We start from the raw sequence: 15,165 nt of genomic DNA, 5'->3' as shown, positions 1-15,165 counted from the left end.
GCAATATTGCTGATATTCTGGAAATGCTATTTTATGTTTAGTATTAGCATTTTTGTGTCTGTGAAAGTTTCCATTATGGCCGATGCTATCATCCTCTCAATGTGTGTATATGAGCTTTAGTGGAAATTATGTTATCAGGTTTCCACAGCTAATTAAAGACTCCAGAGCTCCACTCCTCAGTCGTTAATGTGCTGATGTTATATTATATCTTGACAATGTTATGGACTACATGACTCTGTGGTGCAGTAATCGCTCAGAGCTGAAGGAAATCCCAGATGAGAAGATCCGACAATCCCAGAAGTGAGCGCTCTTGGAGGGGAACTCGTTCGATTCTCTAATTGACAGCTAGCATAAACAAATCCGTTCATACAGTGGAGTAAGCCACATTACCGAGGCTAAGAGTCGGGGTGTCACCTTTCCTTTGCGTCATCTGAGTATCTTTTGGCCAGAGGCTTAGAGACTACAGCCAGTAGTAGGGGCTGTTCTGCATGTTTTCAACCCGCCCATAGAGGGTGGGATCTCACTCACAGAATGTACACATAGTGTCAGCCATCTTTTTTTGGAAGCTAAGCTAGCAGGCTCTTGTTCTGTGGAGAAAGCTGAGTAGTAGGAGAAAGCTGAGTAGTAGGGGTTACCATCCTCTTTTTCCCGGACAGGTCCGGCCGTCGAGATCGTCCAAAATGTCCAGGATTTGGCTTTTGCTTTCTGCAGTCGCCATTCATTGTTTACATGCACACCTTTTGTTTCAATCTAACTGAATTCATTCCGATTGGTGAATCTGAATGTAGTGTTTACATGAAGTGATCGGTTGATGTGCATTTTAACATTGCTAAGAAAATTCCCGCTCCTTCTGTGAGAGATACGAGAACGGTGCGTGTCAGTAATCACGCCACCGACCTCTCATCATTCTCCCACGGCCCTCAGCCTCATCCTTCTCGCCACAGTAAACATAATGAATGGTGACTGTAGAACGCAAAAGTCGAATCCCGGACATTTTGGGCGATCTCGAAATCCCGGGCAGACTCTTCACGGAGACCCACTAGTAGCCTAGCCTTGTTGTTTTAAACTGCGCTCTCTTACCGGTAGGCATGGCTTGGGAGTGGCCTCCTAGGGCAGCGAAGCAAGTGCATTCTGTGAGTTGTTGTCTTTCATCCACATAAGCCAAAAATATATATTCTGGCTTTTCTCAGTCTAGAAAGCTCTAAATTCAAAAATAATTTCACATTTCTTCTAAATAAATGACCCATTTTAAATACACATTCATCTTTCCAGAGGTGAAGCATCCCTTTAAGTGCTTATCAACCAATTCCTGTGTGCGCATTTAATGTGATATCAAACCATTTTCAAGCGCAAGACGACGCAAAAGAGAACTCAATTCGGCAATCACACCATACCTTTTTCATATACCGTTTACTTTATTAGATAGGACTGTTAAACAGATCGTTAATTAATGTAGACAGAGAATAGGAGCGCTGTGTGTTCAGGATCTGGCTAACCTGTTCTCAGCACCATCAAAATAAAAGTCCACTGCCCAGAGTTTTTTTTTTTTTTTTTTTTTTTGTGTTATACATCATTTCTTTGTATGACAACCTGGCCAAAAAACAAACAAAAAAAGCCACAATTTGGCATGTTTTATTGCGTTATCACAAATAAAACAATTGACTCCTCCAAGCATATAAAATAACATTTGAATAAAGGGTGATGTACATTTTCCTAGGCCGGAAATCAGTAAATGCTAGGGGGTTTCGAGGGAATATATATATATATATATATATATATATATATATATATATATATATATATATATAAGCACTTAAATGCTCAAAATATGTTATCAGTATTTATTTCAGTATTTTAACTTCCATGTTTCCTTTGGCGGATACAGAACGTCATTAATAGGTGGGCCTGGTGAATATACAGAGGGGCAATATCAATATCAGATATATGTACAATCAGGGGCGATTCTAGGATTTTTTCAACTGGGGGGCACAAGAGGGGCCACAATTAATACAGAGGGGCCAATCTTATGTTGTGTTTATATGTAAAACTGTAGATTATATCCAAATCATTTAAAGTTCAGTAAGCTTTAAAATCCTCAATAAACAGTGATAGCTTTTTTTAATTTATTTTTGTATGGCATTTATTCAATGCGATAAATAAAAACAGTCAAATTCAGTTTGTATTCACTTTTCACTTTTCAGAAGTGAAAAACTGTAATAAATACAAGAATCCAATCTGTGAATAGAGTACAACTCACAAAAATAATAAAACTCAACATTAGGTTATATAAACTTTACACAAATCCTCACAACCTTAAATGCTTGGGCAAAAATAAATAAATAGAACAGCCTAATTTATACAAATGCATAAGTATATTATTCATATAATAAATACACAATTAATTAATATAACTTTAATAGTTAAATACAACAATAATAACTTGTATCCACATCCTATTAAATTTGCATAGCAGCATTTGCAGTAAATTTGCATTGATGAATAGACAAAATCTAAATATGCCAAGGCTAATTAGCCTTGTGCATATATGATTGTATACTATCATATATCCATACTTTCTGTTAGAGGTATAGCTACTTTTTCAAAAGGGTATAGTTTAACTACATGCAAATTAAATGAATCTTATATATTGTTCACTTTGCTTGACACAAAAAAATAGCCAGATTGTGCCATACAACATTGCAAAACTACAAGATATTTGAAGAAAAACACCATCTATTTTATGTTTCAGACAGCAAGAAAACTCAACATCAAATATCTTCATAATCTAGATATTATGAGAAATTATCCATAAGAGACCGTTACATACCATGTCTGGGTTGCAAATTGTGCATAACAAAATAATTTTTATTAATATGGTCCATTTCGAAGAGTTTAAATCCAAACACACAATATTCGTAGATTCTCCTCTACTCCTGTATTGTTTTGTGATTGCACGGCGTCCTGCAGCTCGTAGACTCTGATCAGAGGCGCCAGCGCCGCTGTTTCCATCGCTTGCAGTTTGTATATTAGCTAATGTCGCAATCATTTTAATGTCGCAATCATTTTTTATTAACTTTAAGTTTAATTACAATTCTTATAAAGTCATTATCGAGTCATGCGGTACGACCACTGATCTATATAGAATGACATAGAATGACAATGTCATTATATAGATCAGTGGGTACGACACTGATTTAATTTAGAGTATTCGTTCTCAATTCAAAGTCAAGTAATTTTCTTCATTTATTAGAAATCATTAAATTCGCGTGCAGTCACGTAACTCAAGTTGACCTCCACGTCTGATATTTACAGCTTTAAATTGTGGAAGATACATTTTTAAAGCGTGAGATAAACATAATAGCTGACGATTTGCTTCGGCATATAGTTTACAATATCAGTTGCGTATCGGCCGAAAAAAATCACTACACAGGAAAACCCTGATGGTTTACATTCATTCAGCCACAGAGCATTGTAATGACATCGAACACTGTTCTTCACTTTTTGGAGACGGTACAAAAACCTAGCGCTGCAACAACTCGCTAATTAAAAAAAAAAGGAATATAAATTAGCTCAACTTACCATGTGCTTTTTTTTAGTTGGAAAACTGAAGCTCACTAATCTGTGTTCTACAACTACTATAGCATTGCCGAACCGTTAATTATTCAAAAGCAAGCCGAAAGATATAATTTGAAATTTTAAGTGACAGACAAGTAGAAGGGTGGGGGCACATTGGGGGGCCAATCAGTTTTCAGGAGGGGCCAGTGCCCCCATGGCCCCTCCCCTGTCTACGCCACTGTGTACAATAACATTACAATGTCCAGCAATCGATTTAAATAGTAGGCTACATGGGGATTAAGTTGTCGTTTAATGAGATGTAGCTAGTGGTGTAGTCTACGTGATACGCAGGTATACGCCGTATACCCACTAGAAAAGGCCAAGGATTTCCGTATACCCACTTAAAAAAAGCGTGAGGATACGTAACAACTTAGTTTTGTGTCAGAACTTTCACACAGTTTCATTCATAAATTCACCCCGTCTGTGTTTGCGAAGCGACACGGATAGAATCGTGGAATCCTGTCACGGAATTTGGCTATTTTTGAATGAATAAATCAAAAGTAGGGCTGTACAATGAATCAAATCTCGATATGGACTATAATGTCTGTGAATATTAAAGTTAAAAGAGACTGCAATTGTTCTACGCGCTCAATGTGTGCTCCACACACACACACACACACACACACACACACACACACACACACACACACACACACACACACACACACACACACACACACACACACACACACACACACACACACACACACACACACACACACAAACTGAAGCACGCGTGACTCACGCTCGTGGTGCTTTCAGCGTTTCACTGTATTGAGACATGATGTAGGCTACATATGTGCACTTCATCGCAGAGCTGGTATGAAAGTCACTTCACGAGAATTTCACCATTTCATTTAATAAAACTATAAGTTCGGTATAACTTGAAGAAATTATAACAGAAATATATTACTATTGCACAGTAGAGTATACTTCAAGTAGGCCTAATAATAATAATAGTTTATTAAAACACACTGAAACTCAAATGTGTACAACCCACCAAAATAAAAGTTCGGTCCAACTCAAAGAAATTAGAAAAAAATTGCACAGTATAATGTATTTTAAAATAATAATAATAATAATAATACAATCTATTAAAACGATTAGAAAACCATTTCTAAAAGCAAATTTGTATTTGTATAATGTTTTAATTTGTTTTGTTTTTTTTAATTGTCAGCTGATAAAACCTGTGGTTCAGGGACCATATTCATGTAACATCTAAGGCTAAATGTAGCTCTTAACTGGCTGAGTTGAGGCGGGGTGGGGGTGGGGGGAATTACAGTATACTCACTACAAAAAACTAGACTACACCACTGGATGTAGCCTACTATATGTTGTCAGTGCCAAGAATTTTCGTGTGACTAACTAACGTATATCTTAATGGTCCAGTAGTAGAACTTTCGCCAAGCGTGTCAGAGGTTCTGGGTTCAAGTCCGCACTTGTATATATTTTTTTCTCGTATAGTTTTTTTCACTCATCAAAACCGATTATGTTCATCAGTGGTTGTATTTCAAGCAGGGACACGTTTGTGTGCATTATGTTTTGTTATTTCACCAGAACGAATAGAGAGTATCCGCAACGGATTGAAGCGCGCGTCCGAGTGAAGACAGTGCGGCGTGTGCGCAAGCCACACGAGAAAACACTGTATCGCGCCACTGATCGCAGCGGCAACGAGCACTTTGATCACTGATTTAAAAAAAACACATTTCAGCCCTAGATCGTCTCTTATTTAAAAAATAAAAAACCTTACGGCGAAATGACAATATCCTATATAATATCCTTATAAGGCGGCCTGCTGTATTTTTGCTAGTCGATTTGATTTCATCCAGTGACATGATGGGTTTTAACTTCATTCAGGAGATTTTGGGTAACTGCACAACTGACAGATGACTTTGAGCGCACCGCCAACGGTGTGTGTGTGTGTGTGTGTGTGTGTGTGTGTGTGTGTGTGTGTGTAACCATAGCAACAAAACGACCAACTTTCGGACCCTGCACTTAAGCCTATAATTTCGTTTTTAAAAATGTAATTATGTATTTAAAAGTTGCAGAATGGATTCATTTGGAGACTCCGAAAAGGGCAGAGATAGGCAGGCAATGCAAAACAAAATCTTACATTGGGAAATAGTGGGGGGGACAAAACTTAGATTTTGAAGCACCTACGCGTATGGGTAAGATGATGACACACACAACTCGATGGGTAGCTGACTGAGCAAATTCAGCATCACTGAAGATTAAACATTAACAAAATAGCACTCATATTCATGAATGAATGTGTATTATGCTCAACTAAGGCAGAGGCGGCATCTATGCCGGTGAACCGAACAATGGTGTAATGATTCAGTTCGACTCCCAAGACAAGACGATGCTCACCCGACTGGCCAATAGGAACGTGGCCCCGCCCATGACACAATTTTCACAGCAAAAGCAAAATCCTGACACGAGAGCAAGAAATTGCATCGAGAGCAAAGAAAAGCGTTTTGAGAGGAACACTTTTTTTTTTTTTGAGAAAACGTTTTCACACTGATAGCAAAAAATATATATTTGAGAGTTTTTTCAAAGTATTTTGAGAGAGATTTTTTTTCTCAGAAATAATTTATATATTTTTTATGTTCTATTTTTTATGTTCTATTAGAAAATATTTCTCTCAAAACTTTTTTTAGTCTCAAATATTATTATTTTTTGCTATTGGTATGAACATTTTTTCTCTCATGAAATGCTTTTTTGCTATCAGTGCGATAACTTTTTCTCTCAAACTTTTTTTTTTCTCTCAGATCATTTATTTGATCGCATGTAATAAAGACACAATTCTAGCTCCATAGTTTTTCACTTTAAGCCCTCATCAACAATTACACATTGCCGATTAATGATTATATACAATCTTAATAGTAATTATTAAGAATGATGTGGTTTTCAATTGGTAAAATGTGATTGTAAAAAATATTTGATCAGAATATCAACTTGCCTAATAATTATGTATGTACTGTAAATATATACAGGGTTTGCTAAATTTCCAACCCTAAGTATAGGCAAGGTCTTAACAAGCACCACTAATATTTAGCTTAATATTTAGCTTAGGTTTTATCATAAATCCTCATTTAGATTGTACCTTCTCTTTCTGGATCTCGCTTTTGATGGTGGAGATCTTGATCTTCATCTCCTCGATCTCGTGCTCAGAGAGTGTCTGGACGTGAGGGAGAGAGTCCGTGTCATCCAGAGTCTGGAAGCTCAGATCAGCCAGAGGGATGTACCATTTACACTCATACTGCTGATGCCTCCTGACAAACACACAAAGAGAGAAGCATACTTAAATGTAAAATAAAAGCATGATTTATTATGTTATTTTTTATTGCTTTAACTAAATTAATTTACCTTAATGTATTTACATATTAAGTATATAATTTGAGTGTATTAAGTGCTTCATGATATAATTTTCTTCCTGGCTCTGTTGAGATTTATGTAAGCTATTAATCTAAGCATTCACTATGGAGAATATATACTATGGAGAATATATACAGTACACACACGCACGCTTCAGGAATCAAAATGTGTTTCCACTGCAGAAAAGCTTGATAATGCACACTTATTGTGAGATGATTGTGATGCTCTGCAGCTGCTCTGTCTGTCACATGGCTCTGCAGCAGCATATAATCTGTTCATCATCATGCCAATTAAAATCATCTCCTGCTTAATTCAGTCTGAAAAAACATGCTGAATACTTTACAGTCTCTGCCAGTGCTGAGAACAAAACCCAGAACTGAATGTCCCATAATGCCGAGCATATGAGGCAAAGTAGATTATGGCTGCGTCTGAAACTTAAAAATGCTGCCCTCGGAGGATGCATTCCCAGGTTAATTCCAAATTAATGTTAGCTTCACTTCCTGTCTCCTGAGATACCTTCTGAATATCTGATCGATTTTTGAAGGTAGCATAGATATATCCTTCACTGCCTATGATATTCCACAATCCTGTGTGTTCCATTCCATGACAGTTGAGCTAAAATATATATATATATACAGTGTTGGGTAAGTTACTTTAAAAAAGTAATTAGTTATAGTTACTAGTTACTTCTCACAAAAAGTAACTGCGTTAGTAACTGAATTACATCATTACAAAAGTAACTAATTACCAGGGAAAGTAACTATTGCGTTACTTTAAAAAAAAGTAAAAAATCTTATTATTATAAAACATTGTTCACTAATCTACACTATTTTAATGTTGCTGTGGGACAATGTGAGAGACACCTATTAACTTAAATATTAAAATATTATCATTACTATAGTGGGACAACAAAACAATAGGTGGTTTAGAACTTTTAATATTTATTGCACAGACCACAACTGGCCAACAAATAAGTCTAAAAATAAATCATGCTTCTTAAGAAATGTACCAAAAATAAATAAATAGTAGCCTAATAAAAATATACATACACATACACTAGTGCATAAAATTAAAATGATAAAACTGACACACCTTTACAACTGGGTAGACATTCTGCAGCCTATAGCCTACTTGAAGTATTTTCTTCCTCACAATAGTAAGTTTAACAAAAAGTGCTCTCAATATAATACTGAACAATGTATCAACATAAATAATAATAATACAATATAATCTTTTCGTGGTTTATTTTTATAACCTACAGAGGACGTCATCATCAGATGTTATTTATTTTAGCCAAATTCTAGTCGTGTTTGCCGCACGTGTTCACAACCGTCAAACAAATATGTTTGAACGTTCCCTGCAGGTTATTTTGGAGTTTATGTTATATAAACTAATTAAAACATTGCATATGATACCAATATGCTACAGAGATTATTCTAATGCTGAAATGTGTAATTTATTTATAAATAAAGTATTTATGCTTGGACACATTCGGTCTCTGTCGCGCACTGTCGAGCGCGTTCTCGGACACACTCGGTCTCTCTCGCGCACTGTCGAGCGTGCTCGCGGCATTCGCCTCGCTTTTGTCCAGTCTGCGCCTCATACACACTCACACACCAGAGAAAAAACTTTGCAGCTCCTATGTCTGAGAGAGAGCCAACTCGGATGAAAACCGCTTCAGTGAGCTCAATTATAGTAACGCCGCATTTTTATTGACAGTAACGGTAATGGCGTTGTAATGAAGGAAGCAGTAATTAGTTTGATTTCTCGTTACTGAAAAAAATAACGCCGTTAGTAACGCCGTTTATTTATAAGTGTAATTCCCATCACTAGGGGTGGCACGGTACATGAAAAAACATCCGAACCGTTCGGTTCGCTTGTCTCGGTTCGGTGCGTGTGTGCGTCGCGCGGTTCGCACGGTTCGACGCATGCGCAATGTAGCCTTGTGCCCGTGCTACTGCTAATACAATGCTAAATCATAAATCAGACAAATGTAGAATAACATTACAATGTCCAGCAATCGATTTAAATAGTACACTGGGTTTACTTAGACATTTAATGAGATCAACTCCACTAGGCTATATGTTGTTTTTTTCACGTGAATAAATAGGCTACATAGATCGACTGTTCCACGTACCGGTATGTACTTTAATGGTCCAGTGGCAGAACTTGCCAAGCGTGTCAAAGGTTCTGAGTTCTAATCTGCACTCGTATATATTTTTCTTTTTCATCAAAACCGATTATGTTTATCAGCGGTTGTATATCAAGCAGGGACAGATTTGTATGAATTTTGTTTTGTGATTTCATCGGAACGAATAGAGTAGCCTAGAGTCTCCTCAACGGACTGAAGCGCGCGTCTGAGTGAAGAATGTGCGGCCGCTGCGGTGTGTGCGCGAGCCACGAGAACACTGTATCAGCGCCACTGATCGCAACGGCAACGAGCACTTTGATCACTTGATTAAAAAAAACACATTTCAGCGCTAGATTGCTTCTTATTTAACAAACGAACGAAACGAATACTTTGCTAGTTAACTGGAAATGTTTTATTTATTTGTATTGGTACATCCGTGCTGGGACATAATATCAACCCTGGCAAAAAGTGGTGACAAATAACTGTCCGACACAGCCCACGGGAAATGAGAAGCTGCGTTTTGCAAACACACCCCATTTATGAAATAAATTAATTAATAATTAGATAATTCAGCTATATATCATATGCTGAAGTAAATTTTTGGAGTGTTAAAGATTAAAAGAAAAAACAACAACAAGAACCGTACAGAACCGAAAACCGTGACCCTAAAACCGTGATACGAACCGAACCGTGGGTTTTGTGAACCGTGCCACCCCTACCCATCACTGTATATATATATATATATATGACATCTGAAAGTTGTGGTTGGTCGTCAGTTTCTGTGTAAATGTACATTTATATTCGCTTAGTCCCAAATCTTGCTCTATTTTGTTGTAGATCATTAAACCATTACGCTGTCTCAGAAGCCTGTTCGAAATCAGTTTCATGAGGTATCTTCATGTGCAAATGCACAGCCTATAGTGTGTGTGTGTGGTTCAGCTTTGTTGTTGTATAGTGACCATGACAACAACAGAGTGACAAATGATATTGCACCTTTGTAAATAAACACTTAGGCCGTTTCTCAATATGCGTTCTTGTCTGTACTTGTGTTCTTGTGAACTTGTGAAACGTCATCATTCGCTGCCCAAGTACTGTCCCAATACACAAGTTTGCATTTTGGCAAGAACGGTTAAAAATCCCGGAAGTGTTCTTGACACGTCCATTTTACCGAGGATGCAGCGGTTGGTAACTTGTGTGAACTTGACGGCAGAAATATCCCAGCATTCATTTCGGCATTCGAGGAATGAGTTATGTTTGGGTTATTTAAACCCGTTATTTAACCCGTTTAAACCGTTATTTAAATCGCGTTATGTTTGGGTACTGGAGACGGCGTCTGTGCGGGGGTATTATTGCGCAATACCAGCAAGAACACATCGTCTCAAACTGTCAGCAGCGTTCTGTGTGCTCATCACCTTGTGAGTTCATTCTTCCAAGAACAACTAGCAAGAACGTTCTCCCCAAGAACACAAGTCCGTTCTTTGCATTCTTGGTTTTGAGAAACAGCCTTTAATCTACAAGCACCAAACACACAACTGCTTGTAGTGTGATGTATGCATGTAGTGGTAATACATAACTGAGAGAGAAAGTGAGTTTGTGTAAACTGTAAAAATTTGGTTTCAAAGTTGTAAATAAATCAAAGATTACTGGAATACATTTTACAATAAAATACTATTTCAGTATTTCTACTTCAAAATGTTGTTTTATTTAAAGTGTTACTTGCCATTTCTTTGTAATTATTTAGTGAAATTTAAGAGCATTTTTGAGTGAAAATTCTGAATCCTACACCAATTTGAACTGTCCATGTTCATACCCAACTGCTGTCTTTTTCATCTTGGCACAGAGCAGAAGGTCTGTGAAGAGGAAGACATGACGGAGTTTACGTGTCCCCTCCGACACCTCCACCAGGAAGCCATCCTTCACCAGCTGACGAGCCTGTGATATTTAAAAAATGAAATATTGATATCATGTTAATACTAAACACAATTAATTCAGTGGCAGAAATCTTTTTGACACTTGAACATAGTAGGTTGTGGTATAGCACATTTTTATATGCTTTTATACAGTTATGATTACAAACTATCTTTCCGCCTCCCTACATTTGTGTTTTGAGTATCTTCTTATTTGTTAGGGGTACGTTTCCTACAAGCATTGTTGGCAGACATAGCTGACTATGGTCGCAAGTAGTTCAACGATTCAGTGTTTCCAGAAAACAGTTCCAACAAATAGTCGCAAATAGCATTACAATTTGTGTGGGTGGAACTACAGCTCTTGACCTGTGGTTATAAGAACAGTTTCCTGTTAGAATGACATGTGGACTTAAATAGATCATTCTCTTGAGCAAGAATTTGACATAATTGAATCACGCAGTTGATGAAGATTTGTCGCCTGCACATCCATGATGCAAATCTCCCGTTCTACCACATCCCAAAGGTGCTCTATTGGATTGAAATTTTGATGACTGTGGAGGCCATTTGAGTAAAGTGAAAGCAGTTTGAAATGATTGGAGCTTTGTGACATGGCTCATTATTGTGCTTATAAAGGGATGGACATGGTCAACAACAATACTCAGGTAGGCTGTGGCGTTTAAATAATGCTCAATTGGTACCAAGGGGCCCAAAGTGTGCCAAGAAAATATCCCCCACACCATTACACCACCAACAGCAGCCTGTGCCATTCATACAAGGCAGGATGGATCCATGTTTTCATGTTGTTTATGCCATATTCTGACCATACCATCTGAATGTTGCACCAGAAATCAAGACTCATCAGAACAGGCAACGTTTTGGTGAGCTCGTGTGAATTGAAGCCTCAGTTTCCTGTTCTTAGCTGACAGGAGTGGCACCCGGTGTGTCTTCTGCTGCTGTAGCCCATCTGTGTCAAAGTTATATGTTGTGTATTCAAAGATGCTCTTCTGCATACCTCGGTTGTAACAAGTGGCTATTTGAGTTACTGTTGAATTTCTATCAGCTCAAACCAGTCTGGCTATTTTCTTCTGACCTCTGGCATCAACAACAAGGAATTTTTGCCCACAGATCAACAGCTCACTGGATATTTTCCCTTTTTCTGAAAATTCTCTGTTAACCCTAGAGATGGTTGTGCGTGAAAATCCCAGTAGATAAGCAGTTTCTAAAACATCCATGTCACCAACAACCATGCCACAAATGAAATAATGAATAACAAATTTATTCAGTAGAAAAGTTTAGCACTTTAAAAGGAAAGACAGTAATCTTGTTGTTTATGCATATATCCTATAATTTGGGGTCAATCATTTATTATTTTTTTGTCATTGTTTAATTATCTTTAGAGATTGTGTTAAAGGACTCCAACCCTGTCATACTGTCCCCAGCTTAGCTATTCTTGTGTTGCTGGCACAGCACTGTGTAACCACACTACTGTACCAGACAGCACATTCTCTGCTTAGCTGGCACAAACCCAGAACAGTGGTAAGTTTAAGTGAATTTTGAGAAGAATGAGATAAATGATTAATGGTTACCCTGTGTTTTCCAATGATGTTCCTTGAGACACATAAACAGTACATGTTTTAAATTCAACTCATACGCTGCTTGCTAGACGAAGACTTAAAATGGGTGTGTAAGATAAGTGAGATATCCAAGACACTGTACTGTTGGTGTGTCTCTAGGAAAAGGGTTGTCTAACACTGGCTCATCCTAATATGCCCACTTGGTATTCCTAGTGAGTCTCTGTCATCTGTAAAATTCTGTCATTTATTGACCCTCATATAGTTCCAAACCTGTATATCTGACTTCTGTGGAACGCAATAGGAGATGTTGGGCAGAATGACAGGCTCAGTCACTAGTCGCTTTCATTACATATTTTTTCCAAACAATAAAGAAAATGAGTCTTTCTGTCTAACATCTCCTTTTGTACGAGACTGGAATGAAATGAAGGTGAGTAAATTACATTAATGTTTGGGTAAACTATGCCTTTAAACTGCCAGGGAGAAATTTTTTAGGTAAAAAAACAAACAAAAACTTGCTTTTCTTTTAATTTAAGGAGTACCCTGTACCCCAGCTGCATAATAATAATATTATATTATTATATTATTACATTATAGTTGTGATAACACAGTTAGTTGTGATCACGCAGTTAGTTGTGTAATATAGTAATATACTGTGGATCACACAGTTAGTTGTGATAAATAATTAGTCAAAATATGACAGAAAGAGTTTACTTTTACCACAGTTTGCAAAACACTAAGAAAAGAAAAAAACATACCAGGTTCTGAATAAAATGCTATTAATAAAGTAGGTCTGAAAACACTCTTACAAAAGGCATTGATATCTCACCCGTCTTAAAGCGTTACTTACAGCAAAGGACTGTATATGCAAAATGCATTATACTTCATACTCTCTTGTGTCACACAAAGTTGCACAAACACACAACGTCACACACCTCTCCCTTCGGTGTGGTCACGGCAGTCCTGCGCGGGTCAATCTCTTCATTGATGCTGGAAAGGAAGTTCTGGGATATTCTCAGAGCATCCTGCAGTAATGGGAAGTCTGGATGATCTTTAGGGGTGTGTTTCAACAAGTCCTTATATAATAAAACAAAAAGACAACATACATGAGTTTTATGTGTATTCTTAAAGTGATAATCCTCTACTAATTGATAAAAGTGCTAAAAGTTATAAACCTACACTACAGTTCAAAAGTTTGGGGTTGGTGAGACTTTAAAAATTTTTTGAAAGACTGAATTTATTTGATCAAAAAGTAAAGTAAGAACCGGAATACTGTGAAATATTATTGCAATTTAAAAGAACTGTTTTCTATTTTAATATATTTTAAAATGTCATTTATGCCTGTGATGGCAAAGCTGAATTTTCAGCAGCCATTACTCCAGTCTTCAGTGTCACATGATCCTTTAGAAAACATTATAATTTGCTGATTTGCTGTTCAATAATTAAAAAAAAAATGTATATCAATGATGAAAACAGTTATTCTACTTAATATTTTTATGGAAACCATCATACATTTTTTATAGGATTCTTTGATTAATCAAAATAAAGGCATTTATTTGAAATATAAATTGTTTGTAACATTATAAAATAATCAATAAATAATCTTTACTGTCACTTGTGATCAAATTAATGTGTCCTGATTGTATTTTATTTTTTTAATCTTGCGGACCACAAAACTTTTGAATGGCTGTGTATATGAGGAAGTCACATTTTGGACTAAGATACTGGTGGAATTTTTATCCATTATCAAAAGTTATAGTACCTCACGTTGAGGTTTTATATATCTCGTTGAGATATTTTTTGGTTTGAACCACCTCCTACTGACATCTGGATTTGTAATCCTTTGCCTTAAGATCCGTGATAAAAAAATCAGGTCTGACATGTTGATACTCGAATCTTAATGGATATGATGATCTTTAAACAGTACAATTTAGTAGTGTTGGAGTGTCTCTTTATGGCACACTTTACTATGGTTTACAGATAAACGCCACAACTCCAAAATGTCATCACAGACAATATGCAAATACTCAGAACATCTAAAGACAACCTTTCAAGGTAAGAAATCAAAAGTGCACATTCTTTCAAACTGACTGCAGTTAAATCTCTACAGAGTTTACAATGAAAGTGAACTCATATTAACCTGATTAAACTATAAGACTCAATAGATTCTTATACAAATACAAATAGAGATTTATTAGAATCACTGCAAGCTCCATCATGCTTAAAATAATGGTAGGCCTAAAGTCACAGCTGATTGCATCTGAGTGTGCATGTGTGACTCCAGAAAAATACGAGCCTGTGCATTTGCCTTAGTAGAGGTGACCTTACGATTTTAAACCTAACTGTACAATCAATAGAGGTTTATATTTTTAGAGAGAACAACTCACATGCAGGACAAGAGTGCTACGAGTGACACGGTCAATAGGCTTGTAAAGGAGAGCTGTAAAGACAAACATTAAAGAATTAATTAGAGAGTGACAAGTTATGGAATATTATTTTTCAAGATAAGATATTAATAGATTTTAACTAAAAAACAATCATACTTTCAATCATAAAAATGCTC

The 15,165-nt window shown here is 36.7% G+C and overlaps 1 protein-coding gene across 4 annotated transcripts in view; it reads right to left on the bottom strand.

Annotated features, from left to right (window-relative positions):
- Positions 1 to 15,165, bottom strand: part of abr (ABR activator of RhoGEF and GTPase) — a 330,545-nt gene that overhangs the window by 125,146 nt on the left and 190,234 nt on the right. For all 4 annotated transcript variants that reach the window (XM_082171387.1, XM_082171388.1, XM_082171389.1 and 1 more), the window contains 4 exons: positions 14,990 to 15,042; positions 13,538 to 13,678; positions 10,935 to 11,056; positions 6,722 to 6,890 (listed from right to left, as the gene is read on the bottom strand). In XM_082171387.1, coding sequence (XP_082027513.1) covers positions 6,722 to 6,890; positions 10,935 to 11,056; positions 13,538 to 13,678; positions 14,990 to 15,042 — 485 coding nt within the window. The remainder of the gene's footprint in view (positions 1 to 6,721; positions 6,891 to 10,934; positions 11,057 to 13,537; positions 13,679 to 14,989; positions 15,043 to 15,165) is intronic.

Source organism: Leuciscus leuciscus (genome assembly GCF_965113295.1).
Source record: "Leuciscus leuciscus genome assembly, chromosome: 5".
Classification (NCBI taxonomy): Eukaryota; Metazoa; Chordata; class Actinopteri; order Cypriniformes; family Leuciscidae; genus Leuciscus; species Leuciscus leuciscus.
This window is presented reverse-complemented; position numbering and strand designations above follow the sequence as displayed.